General features: G+C 35.1%; 1 protein-coding gene across 1 annotated transcript in view; it reads left to right on the forward strand.

Annotated features, from left to right (window-relative positions):
* Positions 1–22,615, forward strand: part of LOC123535848 (MAM and LDL-receptor class A domain-containing protein 2-like) — a 165,256-nt gene that overhangs the window by 73,258 nt on the left and 69,383 nt on the right. Inside the window, exons 72-89 of the mRNA XM_053527737.1 lie at positions 373–629; positions 6,298–6,532; positions 6,818–6,952; positions 7,490–7,699; positions 8,535–8,606; positions 9,682–9,831; positions 10,504–10,664; positions 11,144–11,336; positions 12,478–12,621; positions 13,054–13,313; positions 14,058–14,148; positions 14,653–14,793; positions 17,021–17,286; positions 18,984–19,068; positions 19,640–19,717; positions 20,589–20,735; positions 21,333–21,604; positions 22,127–22,217. Coding sequence (XP_053383712.1) covers positions 373–629; positions 6,298–6,532; positions 6,818–6,952; positions 7,490–7,699; positions 8,535–8,606; positions 9,682–9,831; positions 10,504–10,664; positions 11,144–11,336; positions 12,478–12,621; positions 13,054–13,313; positions 14,058–14,148; positions 14,653–14,793; positions 17,021–17,286; positions 18,984–19,068; positions 19,640–19,717; positions 20,589–20,735; positions 21,333–21,604; positions 22,127–22,217 — 2,988 coding nt within the window. The remainder of the gene's footprint in view (positions 1–372; positions 630–6,297; positions 6,533–6,817; positions 6,953–7,489; positions 7,700–8,534; positions 8,607–9,681; positions 9,832–10,503; positions 10,665–11,143; positions 11,337–12,477; positions 12,622–13,053; positions 13,314–14,057; positions 14,149–14,652; positions 14,794–17,020; positions 17,287–18,983; positions 19,069–19,639; positions 19,718–20,588; positions 20,736–21,332; positions 21,605–22,126; positions 22,218–22,615) is intronic.

The following is a 22,615-nucleotide window of genomic DNA, read 5'->3' on the forward strand; positions in this document are numbered from 1 at the left end:
TTTGCTGTAAGATATATTAAGGGTACATACATTTCACAAGTGAATATTTCATATTTTGAGCTGTAATGACTTGGTAACATGAATATAACCCACTTTGCGCATGTGGGAGTCAAACTGTGATTTACATACTGACAGTTGAATTTCAAGTTTGCTGTGTACATTTAAGGTAGTGAATTCATTATGACAGCATTTTCCGTAAGATGACCCATGTGTAATTTCCCTATTCTCAAGTAATTTTTGGTTACTACCAAAAGATGCCGAAATAGCATATGCGAATACGTTATTACACTGAAATTGTCAAATGTCGTTATATAATATTACAACATTGAGAAGTCGTCATCTCAAGGCATTGTTTGCTTTTTTTAACTTCAGGGTCCTATATTTACATTGAGGCCTCGGCACCAAGGAGGACTGGTCAGAAAGCACGTATATTTTCTCCATCACAGCCAGCTACCACAGGAGCCTGTGTGTCATTCTATTACCACATGTATGGTGCAGATATGGGAACTTTGAATGTGTACGCTCGAACTGGAAATGCAATTGGTTCACCAATATTATCAACAATGGGTAACCATGGCAACAAGTGGTTGAAGGCCCAGGTTTCAGTGAGATCATCTTCAAGCTGGCAGGTGAGCAAATTGTCCCTTCTACCTGATTATAGTATCAATTTTTAAAGTTAAAAAGTTACTTTTAAATGATAACTATTTTTGATGAAAAACTGAGAGTTGAGGATAAAATAATTTTTTCAGTATTGACTTCTAACACTGGTGACAGAACCTCTATCTGTCAGGATATCATTTCTTGAAATTATTCAACATTTTGTCATATAAAGAAAGATTCATTGAGTTAATCTTTGCTATAATTTACCATTTCTGGAATAATCTTGGATCAGTGCTGAATCTGTTATTGTGACATTAATAAAATACTTACAGTCAGTATAAACCATATTTACCCATTTATTAGACAATCTTTCTGTAAAATAAATTCCTTTATTTTATTACCCGAAATTATAACCAGAAGACAAGTAACATTCACATTTTTACATGTTTATTTGTACATTTCAGATATGAATACAGTCACATATTTCAATTACCGGCGCGTTAGATACTGTAAACAGTGCTAATTCAACCTATAAAATATTCCTTTCAGTATAAAAGTTATTATCAATATTTTGGCAGAGTATGGCCACTCCAATGAAAGCTATTTGAAAAACCAGTCGACCGGGAGGAAACCAGACGTACTCGTAAAGCACCACGTCATTGCTCCACGTTACCTGTAGAGCAACAAGCAGCGCCACACGGACGCAAGGGATACCACAGTACACCACAGTAAATTAAACATCCCCCAAAACTCGACGTTACCTGCAAAGCAATGAGGAATATTTAGCGGACCAACGGAGCAAGGCAACGTACTGTGGTTCTAAGCAACGAGCAAGGCTACAGTACACAACAATATTTAGCGGACCAACGGAGCAAGGCAACGTACTGTAATTCTAAGCAACGAGCAAGGCTACAGTACACCACAATATTTAGCGGAGCAAGGCAACGTACTGTACTTCTAAGCAAGGCAAATACTATAATGAGCAAGGCTACAGTACACCACAGTAAATTAAATATTCCCCATAACTCGACGTTACCTGCAAAGTAATGAGGAACATTTAGCGGACCAATGGAGCAAGGCAACGTACTGTAATTCTAAGCGAGGCAAATACTATATGATGAGCAAGGCTATGACATCAGCAAGGCTATGATACATTTAAGCAAGGCTAGTCAGATATTGCCAAGGCACTAGAGCAATACCTTTAATATACACCGTAACATCCGTACCATCAAAACGTCCCAAAGCACGCCCGATCGCCCCCACGGTCGACAGAATTTTTCCAGGCCACAATAAATTTGCCAAAATTTATCCCCCGAAAATTCTATGCAACGATTTCTTAAATTCTAAAAAATACTCTCTCAGCTTTACAACAATTATATTTGTTCTTTAAAACCAAACTGGTTCATCCATATAACTATAACATAATCGGATAGGTTATTTGAAAGACAAGTAGAGCAAATCCCGCCAACATCACGTGATCACGTTTTGCCAATGTATGAAACAAGGAGCAGAAGGATTATCGTCTTGAGTGATTCGGATCATTTGTTCATCATCATGATGATAATCTATAGTTCTATCTTTGAAAGAAATAACTAACTTAAATGCTTACCTAAAATATATTTGTTTGGATACACGTTTTATCTTAAGATTTATGTCCTAATGTAATTCAGTTAAAATTCGATTCCAACCATGTTGATATGTACCCCCTCAAGGCTATACATCAATATCCAGAAAGACCATTATCCCTTTTATCCGCAAGCATTATCTCTTTTATCCACAAGCATTATGTTGTTACTGCATTTTGGTTAGCTTTTCAATGAGTTTACCAGGCCTCAATCGGGTCGGGTATGACAACACAATCCAATACACTACGGTACCAATTTAAACATAGTATAGATCAACTTGATACTAATTAAAACGACTGCATGTTTATACATTGTATTATCGTTTGCTTGTTATGGTTCTCATGCATCGCTGAACTCAAGAAGATTGTCAATGAAAAAAGTTAAGTGCATACTGAAATGTTTTCTGTATTCAAACGTTTTAATGAAGATAATCATAATTATCAAACATTTTATCGTTTAAGTTACCGTGTGGGATTTATACACCAAGGCATGTCTGCACTATTAATTTATAACAATACTGCGGTAAAATACCGAAGCTAGCGGATGGGTCACACATCCCTAAAAATTGTCGTGCAATTATACATGTACATGTTGTTTGTATTTATAAATGAATAGATCTATTGCGGAACTAGGTCAATATATTTATCAATAACGTGTTAAAGTAGATGTACTTCTGTCGAATCGTATATTAAAAGAAAACCATACTTTACTATGAAGACCCTGAATAATCGACTTTTCCAATAATGTTTCGCTATCACTTTCTACTTATAAATACGTAATCGTTCTATAAATAGATTGCGCTATACAGCATGAAATATGTCCAGATATTCAACTTACACGAAAACACAATTTCAACCTGATTTTGTAAATCTAATACATAATGACGTTAACATTATCTGTCCTGTCCTCAGTAAATAATTTCGGCTTGGTTTGTCAAAGAAATTTTTTACTTAAATATTAAAAATCCGACTTTAATAATTTATATAACAAACCAACACTGATTTATGAAATTCCGGTTCCGGGCTAAGGTCAAAAAACTACAGAATTTCGTTAACATGATATAGTGCTACATGAGCTATTCGAAGAGAATTCACTTACTGGAACAGGAGAAAAATTAAGACAACCAAAAAATTTTCATTCATACATAACGTAACAAACGACTGGTAGTTTGTTACAGATTTCAACCAAATCCCATGATAACCAGCTCTGAAGTTTTGCTCACTACACATACATACTCCAATGATAAAATCATCAGTCAAGAGTGTTGTAATACAGTATGATGACTTCCAAAATTTTAAGAACCATTAATATGACCTGTGATATTGGATTCGGCTAAATATTGGCAGTATATCTTAACGCTACATATTTACAACTATGATGACCTAATCTTATATTAGTAAACAAAAACGTGACACTATATAATGGGAAACCAAGTGCAAAACAGTTCTATCTATTGTTATTTGCAATGTCACGCTATTTTAAAATGTCATGTTAACTGACACCAGTGCCCACAGAAATAAATACGAACAGCTCTAACTAAATACTATTAAGAATTAATGACAACCAATAAAATATCATAGGAAAGCTAGCCACATATACATGTATAAATTATTTGTATTCATGTATTCAATTGATTTCTCTTTAGTTTTAAAAGTTTAGAATGTATTCAATTGATTTCTCTTTAGTTTTAAAAGTTTAGAATGGTGTAAAAAAAAAATTTTGAGGCCGCAACTTGAATTAACAAAGTTTCCGTGATATCTTATTTGACTCTGGTAACAATAGAATCTATAACAATATAATAGAATCCGGTTCTGTATGGAAAATAACAAAATATCTATTGTTTTTCAGCCTCTAAATTGACAGACATCACGATTCTGACCCCGTTTCTTCGAAAAAATTCAAGTAACAATGTGTTTCGGGAAACGTAACAATCGTTTCAAATTTAATGTACGGAAAGTTGAGCTTCAACGAAACAGAATTTCCTCACCAAATTAACAAACGTAGTAGTGCAACAATTAACAATCCTGAACACCCAACAAAGAACAAACTGCCCAACTAATACTGTTTAAAAACGTTTGAATCTTATTTTCATAATACACCACTCGATGTTTTTTTTGTTTTTTTTTTGTAAAACGTTTGCGAGCATTTAGCCTAAAATAACAGTGGACGAGTTACACAAAATTTATCAACAACATGCCTCACTCTATTTCAAAAATGCACAACAAAGTAACGGTACTCTTTGTAATCTGTGATGACAACTCTACATGATTTGCATGAAAAATACATGAGGCACACAAGAATTTAGTTCAAAATTGACAGTGACATTAAGCGAAGACAATGTGCATTGTATGAATTAATGTAGCGATATATATGTACGTCGGTGTGTTTAGTTAAATTTCAATCATATTTTGTTTCCCAGCATAAGAAAATTATTCCTCTATACTTGACAAACTATGCTGAAAAGAGATTTAATAAATAAATATTCAGATAATGTTGCGAAAACACATTTATCAAAGGAAGGGCCTAAATTACCCACCTGACATGTATATTATACCTGTATTATACAACATAGCAAGTTCAACATCTTTATTTATTTTGGATTAAATATTGTGGATCTTAAATTTTCGATTCTATGGATGCACGTGTTCCCGTGCAGTGTATTTGAAGATCATTACCGAAACCAATCGGAAGAAAATGAAAGTACATCTAAGTCTAATATTGAACCAGTGGATTTGTTAGTGATATTTGTTTATGATATCGAAAGAGTTAAATGACCTAACCTGATCCAACGTTAACAGGTGCTGATGCCTGCGTTTGCATGCCGACAGATTCTCCTGGTCATGTAAAACTTATCGCAAAGTGAGGGTCGTAATTAATAGTGTTTGAGAAAACCTACTTAAATATCTTACAGTTGCGTCCTTGTATAAATATTTTTCCTTACAATCTTTGTGGTTTCCATAACCCATCCGATCTTAATCCGTATACTATACCCTTGCAATACTAAACTATTCGACGGTCCCATAAAGGGGACGTTAACGTAAAACACTCCAAAAATTTGCTATTTAAATTGCGGGAAGTAAATGAGCGCAACAGTGTCACTGTCTTATGAAATGTGACGTCACCGATGTTACTATTTACTTTGCGAGCACCTTACGAGTAATAAAACGGAAATGCCCTATGTGAATCTCGTGTATTGAAAATACCACTGCCTGTCGGAATCAAGAAACTATTACGACAGTTGACTGAACTAGCAACATTATTGCTTTGGTTCGAATCTGTAAAATTATGAGAAATAGGGTCGCCACACCCCGTATTAAGTTTACAGTTAATACAATACACAATTCATAATCGGTGCCTAGATGTTAACGGGAAGACATTAACTGTGTATAACTATTTACTGACGTAAGTACTGTCATTACCAAACTGCAGAATTAATTGCGACTCCTTCAGAATTTGTTCGAAATCAATAACAAACATACCGGCATTTTGTCTGATGCCTGGAATTTCTGGCAAATCCGCCGTCTAGTTCGCCTTTCATTTCCTTCCCTTCATAATCATCTCGACAGGCTGGCTCGCCTCTACCTTTCAGGCGTGCTCTGCATCGACCACATGGCATGGCTATTCAATTTAACATCGATCTGAAGCGCTAGCCAATACACCTTTAGTTCAACTGAGAAGATTGCACGTGCTCTCGATTTAATATAACGCTCGAGTGGTTCCCTGACGAATAGGCGTTTATCATTAATCTGTTATGTTTAGACAAGGAACTAGAAAACTGGATTACTTGACAACGACGATAGTTTATAGCTAACACACCTAGCAACGAGATAGCTATAAATTTCGGGAAAAAATAAAAGTAATTATTTTTAGGCAAAATAATTTTTTATTAATTGCATAAAAAATGGTCAGACTTGTGCAGACTGTTTTATAATGAATTGAGGATAATGACATAGACTCACTTATTAGAGAAGTTGAGGCAGTCATAAGTTCTGAATTTTGAGGAGAAAAACTTAGTCTTATAGGTGAGTTAATATGGTAGTCTGATTATCAGTTGTTATTTTTCTAACAACAGCTAACATTTGAGGGTATACGAGGGAAAGGAATCCGAAGTGACATTGCCATAGATGATGTCAGTATCTCTAACGGTGCTTGTATTGGCGCTGATGGCTCATGCACATTTGAGAAAGACACTTGCTCCTGGAGGAACACTCGCACAGGGGACGACTTTGATTGGCTCCGAAAACAAGGAAAGACTGGAAGCACTGGAACAGGCCCCACAAATGATCATACAGTTGGAACATTCCTTGGTACAGTTTTGGCTTTCTTTTGAATTCAGTTTTTATAGACAGCATTTTTTTAAAAAAGAATATATTTTCAAATGGTATGGAACATTTGTGTAAAATTGAATTTCTAAGATTTTCTGTTCATACCATTTGATTCATGTGTGGCAAATTTTGGTATTACGGCATAACATTAATAAACATTTCTGAGATGGTATAATTTGTTATTATTACCAGTACCCTGATTTGCATAAATGTAGATTCGAAATGAACTGAGGATGTATAAAAGATGTAACATATTCATGATTTTAGGTCACTACATGTATATCGAAACATCGGCTCCAAGAGTGGCTGGCAACAAAGCCTGGCTTGTAAGTCAACAGTTCAATCCTACTAAGGCCACCCAGTGTGTGTCCTTTTGGTACCATATGTATGGTCGTACTATAGGTAAGTGTGCCGGCAATTTTTCAAAAAATGAATTAAGTTGAAATGCTTGTCATTAAAGAGATAAGATTTGAGCTATGCCATGAGAAAACCAGCGAATTGCATTTGTGACCAGCATGGATCCATCTGCGCAGTCTGGTCAGGATCCATGCTGTTCACTTTCAAAGCCTATTGCAATTAGAGAAACTGTTAGCGAACAGCATGGATCCTGACCAGACTGCGCGGAATGTTGGTTTTCTCATAGTGCGGCTCATTTGTTTGTGTGTTTTCTTTTAAGTATGATTAACAACAACAACAACAAACTTTATTAGCAATATCGACATAACATGTCTTTGGCTAATGAACAACAACAGAGGATATAATTTTGCCATTTTTTGTTCACTTTATTTTTGTTGTAAATTTACCTTTTTGATAGTTAAGAATTCAACATTTATATATAATTATAATATCTTGTTAAGAATTGTAAAGAACTGGATTACTAGAAAATCAATGGTCACATGTCTTAAATTTTCATATTGTAAAAGTGTACAATTGTTTCAGGTTCATTAAATGTTTATGTCAATGCTTCTGGCACACCAAAGCAAGTATGGACTCAAAGTGGAAACAAGGGGAACAACTGGTTACAAGGACAATTTCCATTATCAGCAGTAGCCTCCCTTTACACAATATATTTTGAAGGAGTGAGAGGGTCGTCATACTCTGGAGATATTGCTCTGGATGACTTCTCATTTTCACAATCATCATGTGGATGTAAGTGTGATATTGGAATTATTCATGATCTAGCATTTCCTTCACTTTAACCTCTAGCTTGCTGGTTGCAAGTGATCCTGCCTTTGCGGCCAGTGCAGACCAGAATCACTGATCATGGTCTGCACTGTTAGCTATTCAGTCAGTAAATTTTCAGTGAACACCCCTTCAAATAATAACTGGTATTGCCCATATTGAATGATGAACCAGTCCATTTTAGAAATTTAGCAGGCTAAAGGATAACAGGACACTGTGTGTTGTAGAGATGGTAATCATGGCATTAAATTATTGTATTAAATTGTCATCTTTTATACATGTTTACAGTCATTCAGTGAAAACATATCGTTAATAAACATGTTGATAATGTCATGAAATTATGTAGAGGATCTACGATATTATCAACAGTTTATTAACGATATAACAGGACTGTCTCTTCATACTGAAGTCTTTTTAACGAATTGAATAAAATCATAAAATGGTGGCTCTGCTGAACATTTTATCATCTTTATTCATGAGTTTAATAAATTCAGTGTGGAAAGACAAGAGATAGAAGATACTTCTTATGACATGTGCTGAAACATTGAAAGTTTGTTTTTCTTTTTCTACAGATTATAGACAATTTCAGTTCGACAAACATCCTCTGAGACAATGTTTGTGTCAGAATGTTGATTGCACTAGTGTAGTATTAAAAATATAACATGGTGTTTTTTCTCTCTGACATGCCATCAGAAGTGATAAAAAGTATTAATTACCTTTGTTGTAAGTGGTTCTTCATTAACTTAAGTAGAGTGTAGAAATTTGCATTTAGTCATTGATATTAACTTGGTTCTTATTTCAGATCAACCTTCAAATGCTAAACCAGGCATGATTAGCACCACCCCACAAAGTAGCACAGTTTTACCAACATTCCGTAAGTATTACATACTCATTACATTATATATGAGCCATGCTATGACAAAACCAACATAGTGGGTTTGCGACCAGCATGGATCCAGACCAGCTTGTGCATCCGCGCAGTCTGGTCAGGATCCATGCTGTTCACTAACAGTTTCTCTACTTGCAATAGACTTTGAAAGTGAACAGCATGGATCATGACCAGACTGCATGGATGCGCAGGCTGGTCTGGATCCATGCTGGTCGCAAAGCCATTATGTTGGTTTTCTCATGGCGTGGCTCATATGACAAATATCAGACTTGTTAATAATGTAGATCTTTAGGCTTTTGTATCCTTAAACGTTGTGTTGAAAAGCAGAATGAGCGTAAGGGTCAGTTCTATTTTGAAAACTGGACCTATTTGATTTATTGGATCAAGGAGGTGTCCACATAAGTTGTGTGCTATTTGACTTCAGCATTCCCTGTCCAATGTTCACCAAACTTGGTTACAATGTACTATATGGGTATATCATTATACTTTTGCCAAGTACAATAACTGGCAGGATCCTCGCAATTTCTGGAGTAAGAACTCATTGAGTTACTCAAAATTGCAAAAATTGACAGTGTCTGCTTTCTGACCTATTGAGTTCTTAACCGGAATTCACAAAACTTTGTCACAGTACCTACGGCCATAAAATTCAGGCAACTTTGATATCCAGCAGGATAGTCCTGGTCACTTATTTTTTTATTTCTTTGAATTACTTATAATAAAACTGTAATTGAAAGTGCCTGCTTAATAACTGAAGCAATAAATGTCTAATGTTTATGGGAATGTTATCTTGGCCAAGTACAGTAACCTGAACTAGATAGTCTTTTTCACTCTAGAAGTATAGCCCTTTAGTCAAAATTTGAGAAAATTGGCATCTTGTCTACTCAGTAAGTAGAATATTTTAGAAATCAAAAGTAATTTGCTGTGACAGGCCTGTATCATAACAGTTTGGCACTTCTTTCATTTTTAATTTGAAATCTTTATTTTGAGAAGTATAAGATCAAATAGCTATATATTAAATCTCTGCAGAAATAATATTTCAAGCAAATGTTATAACTTACAGAACCCCAGTCTAAGTATGACTGCAGTTTTGAAAATGGGAACTTGTGTACATGGACTCAAGATATGACTGATAACTTTAACTGGACATTGGCCCAGGGACCAACAGGCACCATGCTTACTGGGCCACTAGCCGACCATACTACAGGAACTGGTGAGTATACAATGGATAAATGTTCTATAGTGTTAAGAACGAAGAGATTGAAGTCGTAATTCAAAATACCGTTGTTGTTTTTTCATGCAAACGATTGTATCATTACATCTGTCCTTCGTCATGTTTTCAATTGTTTTTTGTCTAACTGGTTATATTATCTACAGTAAAATAGTTTCAGTGACTAGCTACTGCAGTGCTTTACAGGAGCTGTTGAAAATTAATCATACCTGTACATTTTTATTCATTTTCTCTTCATAAACTTTACAACAACAAAATAATTCTTGTTATATGTTACATCCTTTCAGTCATTGCTAGTACCGTATTTACTAGTCAGTAAGACAAGATTTTATGCCCCTGGTGGGCATAATAAAATTGCACTGTCCATCCATCTGTATGTGTCTGTGCGTGCGTCTGTCTGTGTAAATTCTTGTTCCTCATTAAAAATCAGATCTAATTGTGTTGCCTTTTCTAATAAAGGTAGTCAGTATTAGTTATCTAAAGTGTATGTAAAATTTTACAAAAATACTGCCAGTTTTGAAATAAATTCAGGTACCCGTCTTAAAGTAAGATCGCCATATAGGTGGGTAAATACGGTAAGCTTCTGTTTTAATAGGATAAAAGACATAATTGTTGCTATTCAAAAATCATTGTAACATTATGGGTTTATTACAGACAAGGGATGGTACGTCTATGTGGAAACTTCATCACCAAGGAAACCAAATGACAAAGCTCGCCTTCTGTCTGCTCAGGTTCCCACGAGAACAGCCTACTGTCTTAAGTTCTGGTATCACATGTACGGGCCTCATGTCAATTCACTCAATATTTACAAAAAGGTAAGAATTTTAAAGGTCAAAATAGTTAAAGACTTTAAGACTTCCATATATATATACACAGTAATAAGTAAAGTTAGACCAATATTTCTCCTTGTGTGTATCAATTTGAAAGAATTTCTGCAATTTGTAGTGTTGTGTTTAAATTTTTGACATTAACTGAGTCCAACTTGTTTCAATTTATTAAATGATGACAATAATTGAAAATAACATACATGCAATATGCAGTAATCTGGTAAGTTGCTCAAAGAAAGAATAAAACTGCTACTTTCTTTTAAGTTTTGCATGGTTGATAAGATTCCGGACAAGGAAAAGTGCTCTAACCGGAAAGAATGGTTGTGTATCACCGTACATTCAGACAGCCGGGTGTAATTTTTGTCAGTGCAACTATTTTACTGACCAAAAATATAAAACTGATGATAAAAAATACTCCTGAGTAAATACATAATTGATTTATTGCACTTACCATTTTTATATTGTAGACAAATTCTCTCGGAAGTGCTATCTGGAGAAAGGTCGGCACACAAGGCAACCAGTGGAAATCTGGTCAAGTAAATATTCCAGCATCCACCTCTTCCTATAAGGTTGTATTTGAGGGCGTGGTTGGACCTGGTTACCGTGGTGATATAGGACTGGATGATATTAGAATGGTGTCTGGACAATGCCCCAATCAAGGTAAATAAATCTAAAGATCAAGAGCTTTACATCATTTATCATATTAGAGCATTTAGCTTTGTTTAATGTAGAACTATAAAATAGGTCATTTTTATCTTAAGGTATTAAATCACTAATAGAGAACCTCCTTTTTGAAGAGTATTCAATTCCTAACATAAACCTGCTTTTACTGCAATTCTTAGGGGGGCGTAGGTTCAAGCCCTACTGGGACCAAATTTTTTTTCCCTTATTTTTTTTTTTTTCTAGTAAGTTTTTACTTCTTTCAAGACTTATTATTGATTTCTTGTACAAAAATGGAAAAAGATGAATCTTATAAGCAATTTCTTGGTATTCAAAGTGAATTTACTACTTAAACAGAAGGGGTAGAGTTACACATCTTTACAAATATTGAGTTACATGTGGTGAAAGTTCTTTATTTTGCTTTCACTCTTAGATTATATATTGTGGAAGAAATTTAGGTAGCTTTTACATCAGCCCTAAGGTTATTTTTAAATGGAGAAAGCAAAATTCAAAACAGAAACACAGCATTCGACCTTATTTTTTCAATGTTGAAGTATGAATTCTGTCTCATTAAATCCGTTTACTTGAGGCACCATAGAAAAAATGATATTGACATTTTTATTTTGTGTTTTATAATTGTTTACCATAGTTTGATGTTTCTTTTATTAAAACTAATGGTAAAATGAGTTCTCTGCAAACGTTTTGGATAGTGACTATCACTTTGAAATTTGTCTCTACTTGAGCTTGAGGAGATACCATAAGTTATACAAAATTTATAAAAAACGGCACGGTAAAAGTTGTTTAAAAATTGCAAAATAGTGCAAAACACGGTTACCTTTCAGAATATACCAAGCAAAGGCCATTTTGTAAACATTACTATTAGTGATCTAATACCTTAAAACAATAACACAAAAATATTTTAAGTATTAACAGATGTCAAGTTGATCCATATGTGTAAATAGAGAGAAATCTGGTTCCAGGTTATAGCATTAAGTTTGGGGACCAGTCATATGATAATACTTTTCCATTGGTCGATTTCAAATTGAAGCCAAGTATCAACCAGTCAGAACTCTGGACTCTGAAACTGGTTTCCTATGTCAGTTTTATAACCTTGAAACATGATGTTATTACTTTTTTACAGGTGGAGTAGCATGTACCTTTGACACGGATACTTGTGGATGGACACAAAGTAAATCGGATGCTTTTGATTGGACAAAGAGAGCAGGCTCCACCTCCTCCAGTGGAACTGGCCCCACCAATGATCATACAACAAATACACGCTCTGGTAAACATATAGTGGTCACTCATACATTCAAGAAATTTCCATACAATTCAGAATTTTCATTTAAGGAAAAAAGTAGTTTGGTATAAAATTTTAGGATAAGTTCCCTTCCATAACTACTGTATAAGTGAGTTTAGCTCCATATATGGAGTAATATTTGCTGTAAGTTACAATGACTAGATGCAATACTCACATTTTACTTCAAAATTATCTGGTTTTGTTCAATATAATTATGCAAGTCTTTTTGCCATGATCAGGCCATGTTGATGTGATAAAATCCTATGGTTATTTCTATTGAAAATACCCATCACATTGCATCATTAGGAATAATTTCCGTTTATCAAATAGGAGAAAGTAAAATATAGAGTTGGAACAGTTGCAGTCTTTTTATGGCATCCATGTAAAGCTTAACTATACCTTCATTTGCTTTTGAAGGATCTTACATGTACATCGAGTCGAGTTCCCCAAGACGACCTGGACAGAAGGCATGGCTTGTCAGTCGCCAGATTGGTTTAACGGCACCTCAGTGTCTGAACTTCTATTATAACATGAATGGCAAACATATTGGCAGTCTGAATGTATATGTAAAGACAGGGGCCATGTTACCATCATCCCCAGTCTGGACCTTGTCTGGACCCCAGGGTCCCAAATGGGCATTAGGACAAGCCACAGTCCAAGCTAACATGCCATATAGGGTAAAAGAAATTGTTTATTTCTGATTTCTAATGGAAACTTGTGATGGTTTATACCCTAGCATGAGACTTAGTGTACTGAGTATGTGGCTGTTGGCTTACTGAAATACAGTAAAACCTGCTTTTGTGGTCACTTTTATCAAGCAGCCAACCTGTCTTAAGCAGCCAGTGTCTCATTTCCCAAAATGATCATTCATTCTATAAACTACCTCATTAAGCAGCCACCTGCTGTAAATAGCCACCTTTTCCCACTTCCTTGGCTGGCTGCTTCAGAAAGGTTTTACTGTAGACAAAAATGACAGTCATTAGAGTATTACTTAAAAAGACAGATCAGCAAAAGTTTACATAGTGTATTGACTCACCTATAAGTCTAAATTTTCTCCTTAAAAATCAGGCCTAATATGTAGTCTCGTCTTATAAGTGAATCAATGTCATTGACATCAAGTGTTAATGAAAGAGACTGCAAAATATTACCTGATTTGTAAGACAAAAAGTAACCTGTCTTAAAGAAGGATCATAGAATAGTTTGATAAATACGGTACAAAATAAAAGATGCAGGTTAATTTTATGATTGTAAATGAGCTTCATATGATCAAATGCTATTCATATGAAAGATTCTGTATTTCTTTTATTCTGGATAGTCAATATTAAGTTATTTTTCAGTGGCAAGTTCTCCTGAGTGTATGTAAAATAGAGAAATCATATACATGTACTTCAGTGTAATAATGAAATGATCTTTTTTTTCAGATTGTGTTTGAAGGTGTGATAGGTAATGGTTACCAAGGTGATATATCCATAGATGATGTATCCTTGTCAAATTCAGCTTGCAAATCACCAGGTAATAAAATGTTCAACCATCAGTGAGCTACTGTATTTACTCGCCTATTAGTCGAGGTTTTTCTCCTTAACAATTAGACCTTTTATGTTGTCTTGTCTAGTAAGAGAGTCAGTGTCTTTATAAAAGAGTTTGCAAAAACTGCAGATTTTTTTTATAAAACGAACCAGTACGTCTTATAGATGTATCATCTTATAGATGGGTAAATATAGTACTTAAAAATTTGAAAAACTGTTTTAACATGCATAAAAAAAAATTCTTTATGTTTTACATTTTATGGAAATTAGCCTATAATTATAATGTTTTTATTGTATCTTAAGCAGACAAAGTAAACTAGTGGAAAGATGCTGGAATATAAAACCAGGGGTTGCATGTTTGATCCGCTACTTGTTCAACTAAAATTACAATCTTACATGTGGTCTTTAGAGCCAGGTGGTCTCTGTTCAGAGGTGGTCTTTAACACAGGTTTGACTTATTAAGATAATATTTTTTGTTTGCTATAATTAGGGAACTGTGACTTTGAAAGTGGATTGTGCACATGGACAAATCCTGGTGCTGTTGATGACTTCGACTGGGTACTTGGACGTGGATCTACTTCTTCACAACTCACTGGACCATCGGCAGATCACACCCTAGGCAATGCTACAGGTAAGTGCTGTTGTTTTACCTTTAAGTTAATAAGCTTGAATATACCTAGAAACTGAAAAATGTGAGAGGAAACAAGAAAATGAAGATAATTATTACAAAGGTGCATAATTAGTACAAACCCTGAAGCTATAAACAACCTGTTTTTAGCTCGACTATTCGAAGAATAGTCTAGCTATTCTACTCACCCTGGCGTCGGCGTCGGCGTCACACCTTGGTTAAGTTTTTGCATGCAAGTACATACAGCTATCATTTAAAGGCATATAGCTTTGAAACTTATTTATTCTTTTTCTAGGTCAATTACCAACCTCACTGGGTCAAGTTCCATAACTCTAACATGTATTTTGAGCAAATTATGCCCCCTTTTGGACTTAGAAAATTCTGGTTAAAGTTTTACATGCAAGTTACTATCTCCAAAACTAATGCAGATATTGAATTGAAACTTCACATGTGTCTTCGGGGTTATAAAACTAGTTGATAGCACCAAGTCCCATAACTCTGACCTTTATTTTGGCCAAATTATGCCCCCTTTTGGACTTAGAAAATTCTGGTTAAAGTTTTGCGTGCAAGTACATACAGCTATTACTAAAAGGCATATAGATTTAAAACTTATTTTTTCTTTTTCTAAATCAATTACCTACCTCACTGGGTCAAGTCCCATAACTCTGACATGTATTTTTGGCCAAATTATGCCCCCTTTTGGACTTAGAAAATTCTGGTTAAAGTTTTACATGCAAGTTACTATCTCCAAAACTAATGCAGATATTGAATTGAAACTTCACATGTGTCTTCGGGTTATAAAACTAGTTGATAGCACCAAGTTCCATAACTCTGACCTTTATTTTGGGCAAATTATGCCCCCTTTTTGACTTAGAAAATTCTGGTTAAAGTTTTGCGTGCAAATACATACAGCTATTACTAAAAGGCATATAGATTTGAAACTTATTTTTTCTTTTTCTAGATCAATTACCTACCTCACTGGGTCAAATCCCATAACTCTGACATGTATTTTGGCCAAATTATGCCCCCATTTGGACTTAGAAAATCTGGTTAAAGTTTTACATGCAAGTAACTATCTCCAAAACTACTACAGATATTAATTGAAACTTCACATGTGTCTTCGGGTTATAAAACTAGTTGATAGCACCAAGTCCTATAACTCTGACATGTATTTTGGGCAAATTATGCCCCTTTTTGGACTTAGAAAATCCTGGTTAAAGTTTTGCGTGCAAGTACATACAGCTATTACCAAAAGGCATATAGCTTTGAAACTTATTTATTCTTTTTCTAGGTCAATTACCTACCTCACTGGGTCAAGTTCCATAACTCTTAACATGTATTTTGAGCAAATTATGCCCCCTTTTGGACTTAGAAAATTCTGGTTAAAGTTTTACATGCAAGTTACTATCCCCAAAACTAATGCAGATATTGAATTGAAACTTAATATGTTTCTTCGGGGTTATAAAACTAGTTGATAGCACCAAGTCCCATAACTCTGATATGTATTTTGGTCAAATTATGTCCCCTTTCGAACTTAAAACTCTTTTGATATTTAACATTTTGGGTAATAATTTCCTGCTTCTGTGACAATATTTCGAATAGTCGAGCTTGGCTGTCTTACGGACAGCTTTTGTTATGAATGGTAGGAGAGAATTTCAGCTGCGTAAAAATAGCACCTGCCAGATTTGACCGAGGAATGCAAAATCAATCATCTTATCAATTTTGTCAGTAAACCTTTTGGATTTTTAAAGTTTTTGGCATGCAGTTCCTATAATGAATTACCTATTTTTAAACTGAAAGGATTCTTTAAAAAAAAAAAAATGACAGAGATATTTTGTCTGCCTGGTAAAATTTAGCAGGAGAGATATTGTCTAAGTCGGGAATTTTGTATATATTGCATCATTGAAACCAGATACATAAATTTTTATTCGAAGAAAATTTTGCTGATTATAGACTTGGAAAGTGCATCAGATTATTTATATGTCTAGGGTCAATAATTAAACTTAACCCTTAGCCTGCTGGCGGCAAATAATTCTGCCTTTGCGACCAGTGCAGACCAAGATCAGCCTGCACATCCATGCAGTCTGATCATGGTCTGCACTGTTCGCTATCCAGTCAGTAAATTTTCAGTAAACACCCCTTCAAATGATAAATGGTACTGCCCAAATTAGAAGATGGACCAGTCCATTATAGAAATTTAGCATGGTAAGGGTTAAACTGTAAATTACAGGCCAATATGTGTTCATTGAGGCGTCAGCTCCAAGGAAAACCGGAGATCGTGCCGACCTTTACAGTCTGAAGTTTGCCCCCACCCAGCCCAGATGTATTAAGTTCTGGTTCAACATGCATGGCAGCAACCTAGGCAGCCTCAGTGTGATGATTGTCCCAGCAAACAGCACAAACACTAGCACAACAATATGGCAGCTCGGACAACAAGACATGGGTACTGCCTGGAACAGCGGACAAGTTGCTTTCTCAAGCAAAGTTCCTTTCTTTGTAAGCATTTATTAGCAAGTTTCCTATCTGTATTAAGTTTTGCAGACAAGTTTTGTTGCTTGCTTCTTTGGTGTATTCAGCAGTATTATAATATATAGTTTTGTATGTGCCATCGGTTAAGTTAATCAATGCTTATGGATTCTATGCCACTACTAACTGGGTCCCCCCAAGTGATTTGCACTGTCAGAACTGGAGGGAAAAAAATAATTCAGACATAGTGTTACCTAGCAACCTGGGCCTGGCCCTTTCTGAAGAAAGAATATTTGCATTTACTTAGCAGAATATCATTCTGTGTTAAGTTTTGAAAGCAAAGGATCTTACTTAAAATCATTTTTAGCTCATCTGATTTTTGGAAAAAAAATGATGAGTTATTGTCATCACTTGATCGGTGTCGGCGTCGGCGTTGCCTGGTTAAGTTTTATGTTTAGGTCAGCTTTTCTCCTAAACTATCAAAGGTATTGCTTTGAAACTTGGAACACTTGTTCACCATCAATAGCTGACCCTGTACAGCAAGATACATAACTCCATCCTGCTTTTTGCAAGAATTATGGCCCCTTTTGGAATTAGAAAATATCAGATTTCTTGGTTAAGTTTTATGTTTAGGTCAACTTTTCTCCTAAACTATCAAAGGTATTGCTTTGAAACTTGCAGCACTTGTTCACCATCATAAACAGACCCTGTACATCAAGAATTGTAACTCCATCCTGCTTTTTTCAAGAATTATTGCCCCTTTTGGACTTGGAAAATCAGATTTCTTGGTTAAGTTTTATGTTTAGGTCAGCTTTTCTCCTAAACTATCAAAGCTATTGCTTTAAAACTTGCAACACTTGTTCACCATCATAAGCTGACCCTGTACGTCAAGAAACATAACTCCATCCTGCTTTTTGCAAGATTTATGGCCCCTTTTGGACTTAGAAAATATCAGATTTCTTGGTTAAGTTTTATGTTTAGGTCAACTTTTTCTTTTAAACTATCAAAGCTATTGCTTTGAAACTTGCAACACTTGTTCACCATCATAAGCTGACCCTGTACATCAAGAAACATAACTCCATCCTGCTTTTTGTAATAATTATTGCCCCTTTTGGACTTAGAAAATCAGTTTTCTTGGTTGAGTATTATGTTCAAGTCAGCTTTTCTCATAAACTACCAAAGCTATTGCTTTAACACTTGCAACAGTTTTTCACCGTCATAAGCTGATGCTGTACTTCAAGAAACATAACTCTATCCTGCTTTTTGCAAGAATGATGGCCCTTTTTAGACTTAGAAAATCATGGGTAGGACAATATTTCTATTATACAAAAAAATCAGATGAGCGTCAGCACCCGCAAGGGGGTGCTCTTGTTTTTGTTAACCATTAACTTGCTGGCGGGAAGTGATTCTGCCTTTGCAAGTAGTGCAGATGAAAATCAGCCTGCACAGATATGCAGGCAGATCATGGTCTGCACTGTTTGCTATTCAGTCAGTAAATTTTCAGTGAACACCCCTTGGAATGATAAATGGTATTGCTCAAATTGAATGATGGACCAGTTACTTTTAGAAATTTAACATGGTAAAGGTCGATCTTCTTGTTATTACCCCTAACAGATTACAAACAGGACTTTTTTTTCCACCTTCAATACTGAATAACAGTAAGAAATGCAAGCATTTTGACGTCTTCAGTACGACATTCTCAAAATTTAAAAATTGTACACTTTCAGATTGTATTTGAAGCAGTGAGAGGCAATGGTTACCAAGGTGATATTGCTCTAGATGACATATCGTTCACAAATTCCCCTTGCCAGAGTAAGTGTGTAAATCTGCTACAGCGAATCTGCCTAAATGGCTCCCCTGTATTACCCGTAATTTCAGCACAGTGAGTCACTTGCCTTAAACAGCCAGGTAGTGTTAATACCTTGACTGGCTGGTTAATACAGGTTTAACTGTATAGTGTATATTTTTTTGTTAAAGCAAGTTTTAAAAAATGAGCCATGCCATGAGAAAACCAACACAGTAGCTTTACGACCAGCATGGATCTGGACCAGACTGCGTGGATTGGCAGCTTGATAATAAAAAAGTACAAACTGAAATACAAATATCTGGAAAAAATATATATTTTCTATTCTTTTTTAATAAAAACAGATGGCCAACATGATAAAGCTGGGTGTTAAGTATTGCAGTCATTAACAAGTGGTTAATTTATTATGGCATATATACTGTGTATATATGTTTGAAATTTGATATAAAGTAAAATGACACACTTGATACTCGTGTACAAAAACAATCTCATAATTTTGAAGATTTTGTTTTGGCATATTTAAGTTTTCGAAATTTAAAAAAAAATGATATACATGCAAATGTTTTTGCTGTATTTCAGCCCAACCAGGACAAGCGGTCACATCTGGAAAGCTAACTACTTTCTACCCACCAGCTGGATCCACTACCCCACCCACAGGTAATGAGCTACAGTTTTAATAATAAATTTTAAATTAAATTTGAGCTGTTATTTTATGATTCAAAGACAACAAATGTTAATTTTTCAGTAGTCATTTACAATTTATATAGTATGCACTAAAAGTACTGATTGTTGATAAGATGTTTGACAGTGACTGAAATAAGGTGTGAAGTAAAACACTAGTAAAAGTAAATGTGGGCTAGTAGGAAATTAAGTTTTATAGGTGACTAGTTTTCAAGAATTTCATGATTGATTCAGTCCATCAAATTTAATTCCAAAGAATTCATTTCATTGAAAACAAATGTTAATCACTGACTTTGTTTCACCAAAATTTAGCTGTTGTGACCAAAAACACGAAAATACGTGTCCAGGATATATGATTTTACAGCATCAGCTTAGACTCAGACTTGTAAGATATTATAGGGTTCTTGTTATACAGTAATTGACTTATGTTTAGGTCAATATGTGGTTTTACGGACCTGTAAAAATGATATTGGCCGAGAACGCAGTCCGAGGTCAATATCATTTTTGCAGGTCCGTAAAAACACATATTGACCGAAACATGAGTCTTTAATTTTTATATTATATGCCCTTCTCAAATGCACTCATTTGACTGGCCCAGATTTCATACATATAAGAAAAACAGTCATTATCACTTTTGCGGGTCAGTATCGCTTTTTGCGGACCCACGCTTGCATCCCTTTCGACCAATCAACGGAGCTCATTTCACACTGGTATATAATATTGATAGATATTGCATTTCAGCATACAAATGTAGTGCCTGAATAGCTTAATATCTATCACATCATTTAAGAATGAAATGGACACTTTTTCTGTTAACTTAGTTTTTTTATTTTTTCATCTATGACAGTGCCTCCCTCAAGACTAGACTGCACATTTGAGAAAGGATTCTGCCAGTGGACACAGGCGAGAGACGACAATTTTGATTGGACAAGAGCAAGTGGTCCAACCTCTTCTTCACAGACAGGACCTTCAAAAGATCATACACTTGGAACAGGTTTGTTCAACAAAGTCCTTCACATTCATATAAAACCTGGAGGCTATAGCTGAAGCAGACACACTTGGGCTAAGTCCGCACCCTCTCATTATGGTAGTACATGTAGTAACAGAATCTAGTGTTATTATCTGGAAACAGACCCTAGAGTGATTGTCATGAAACATACTTTAAAGTAATTTCCAAATAACAAACTTTAGAGTGATTTCAAGGAAACTAGAAATATTCTAAAGAATATTAAAATTTTTAAGCAAAATTAATGCAGCCTGTTTTGTGCAGTAGCACTCCCTGTGAGACAAAACTTATCACAAAAAAAAAAACCTTTTAAGCCTCAGTCGGCTTACAGAAAAGTCCCTGTTATTTAATTTTTAAGCAGCAAACAGAATCATGATCTTCCAGTAGCCTCGTTAACAAATTTCCATTACTTTGATAATAATTTTGTTCACAAAAAATGTACTTTAGAACAGTTAGTGTATTATCAAAAAGTGTGTTTTAAGGCAAATCCTAGAAAAAAACATACACTTAAATAACATAAGTACCAACAATTTTAAATATTCATTGATACAAAGAAAGCTAAATTTGAATTTTGGTTCTCTGCAGCACAAGGACATTATGCATTCATTGAAACTTCAACACCTAGAAAACCAAATGACACAGCTAGACTCATTAGCCCGTCCATTGCACCACGTCTCAATGCTCAGTGTTTAAGATTCTGGTACCACATGTATGGCCCTGACGTCAACACACTAAATGTGTACACCAAGTTTGGGAACCAGTTGGGAACTCCTGCCTGGAGCCGTACTGGAACCGTCAACAATCAGTGGCATTTCCAAACTGTTGATATAACAACAAACAAAGGAGCTTCTTTCCAGGTACATTATCATAAATGTACTAATATAACCGCATGATAAATTTAGCGCTCCGACAGTTTATCATTTGTTCAAGGGTGTCAAAGGTGACAGGCTGAGGGTCTACTGTTTCAGACTTTTTTCTTTTTCAGAGGACAATTTAGGCCAATATGAAATGACTTGATTAATGATTATTTTATTAATCAACTCTGAAGTGGCCCCTCATATCAACCAGTCAGAATGCTTGAGTTCTATATTGGCTCTGATTTTCTCATATTGCTCTGATTTTGGTCAAGTTTCGTTTTGTTTTAGCCTGTACCATATGATATGCAGAAGCTATTTACCAGTAATATTGTATATATAGATTGAAACATATAGCAAAAAATATTTGGCTACCCTATTAAGGCCAAAGCCAAACAGCAGCATGTCAAGAAATGCCATCAGCTGTAATAGACAGAATAGAGGCTATGACTAATAGTGTATCCAATATTTCATAGTTGAATAATAGTAACAATATATAACGATTACATATTCTATATTTTACAGATAGTATTTGAGGGTGTTAGGGGCATCAGCTACCGTGGGGATATTGCTATAGATGATATTACATTCTCAACTCAACCTTGTCAGCAGACATGTAAGTATTTCATTCTTTTTATAAATTTTCTGGAATACTCTAATCTTTCTTAACCTTTAGCCAGATGGCGCCAAGTGATTCTGCCTTTGCGACTAGTTCAGACCAAGATCAGCCTGCACTTCTGTGCAGTCTGATCATGGTCTGCACTGTTTGCTATTCAGTCAATAAATTTTCAGTGAACACCCCTTTGAATAAAAAGTGGTATTGCCTAAATTAAATGATGGACCAGTCCATTTTAAGACATTTAGCAGGGTCAGGGTTAAGGTAGTGGACCTGTAATGATAGTCAGAAATTTTGGTCTTGTTACGTATTCTCCTCTTGTGATTTCTGCATTCTCTGGAATGAACAAAACCACTTAGGTCTTGTTTGAGGTACATGAATGTTGGGAGAATGCCAAA

This window comes from Mercenaria mercenaria, chromosome 17 (genome assembly GCF_021730395.1).
Source record: "Mercenaria mercenaria strain notata chromosome 17, MADL_Memer_1, whole genome shotgun sequence".
Classification (NCBI taxonomy): domain Eukaryota; kingdom Metazoa; phylum Mollusca; class Bivalvia; order Venerida; family Veneridae; genus Mercenaria; species Mercenaria mercenaria.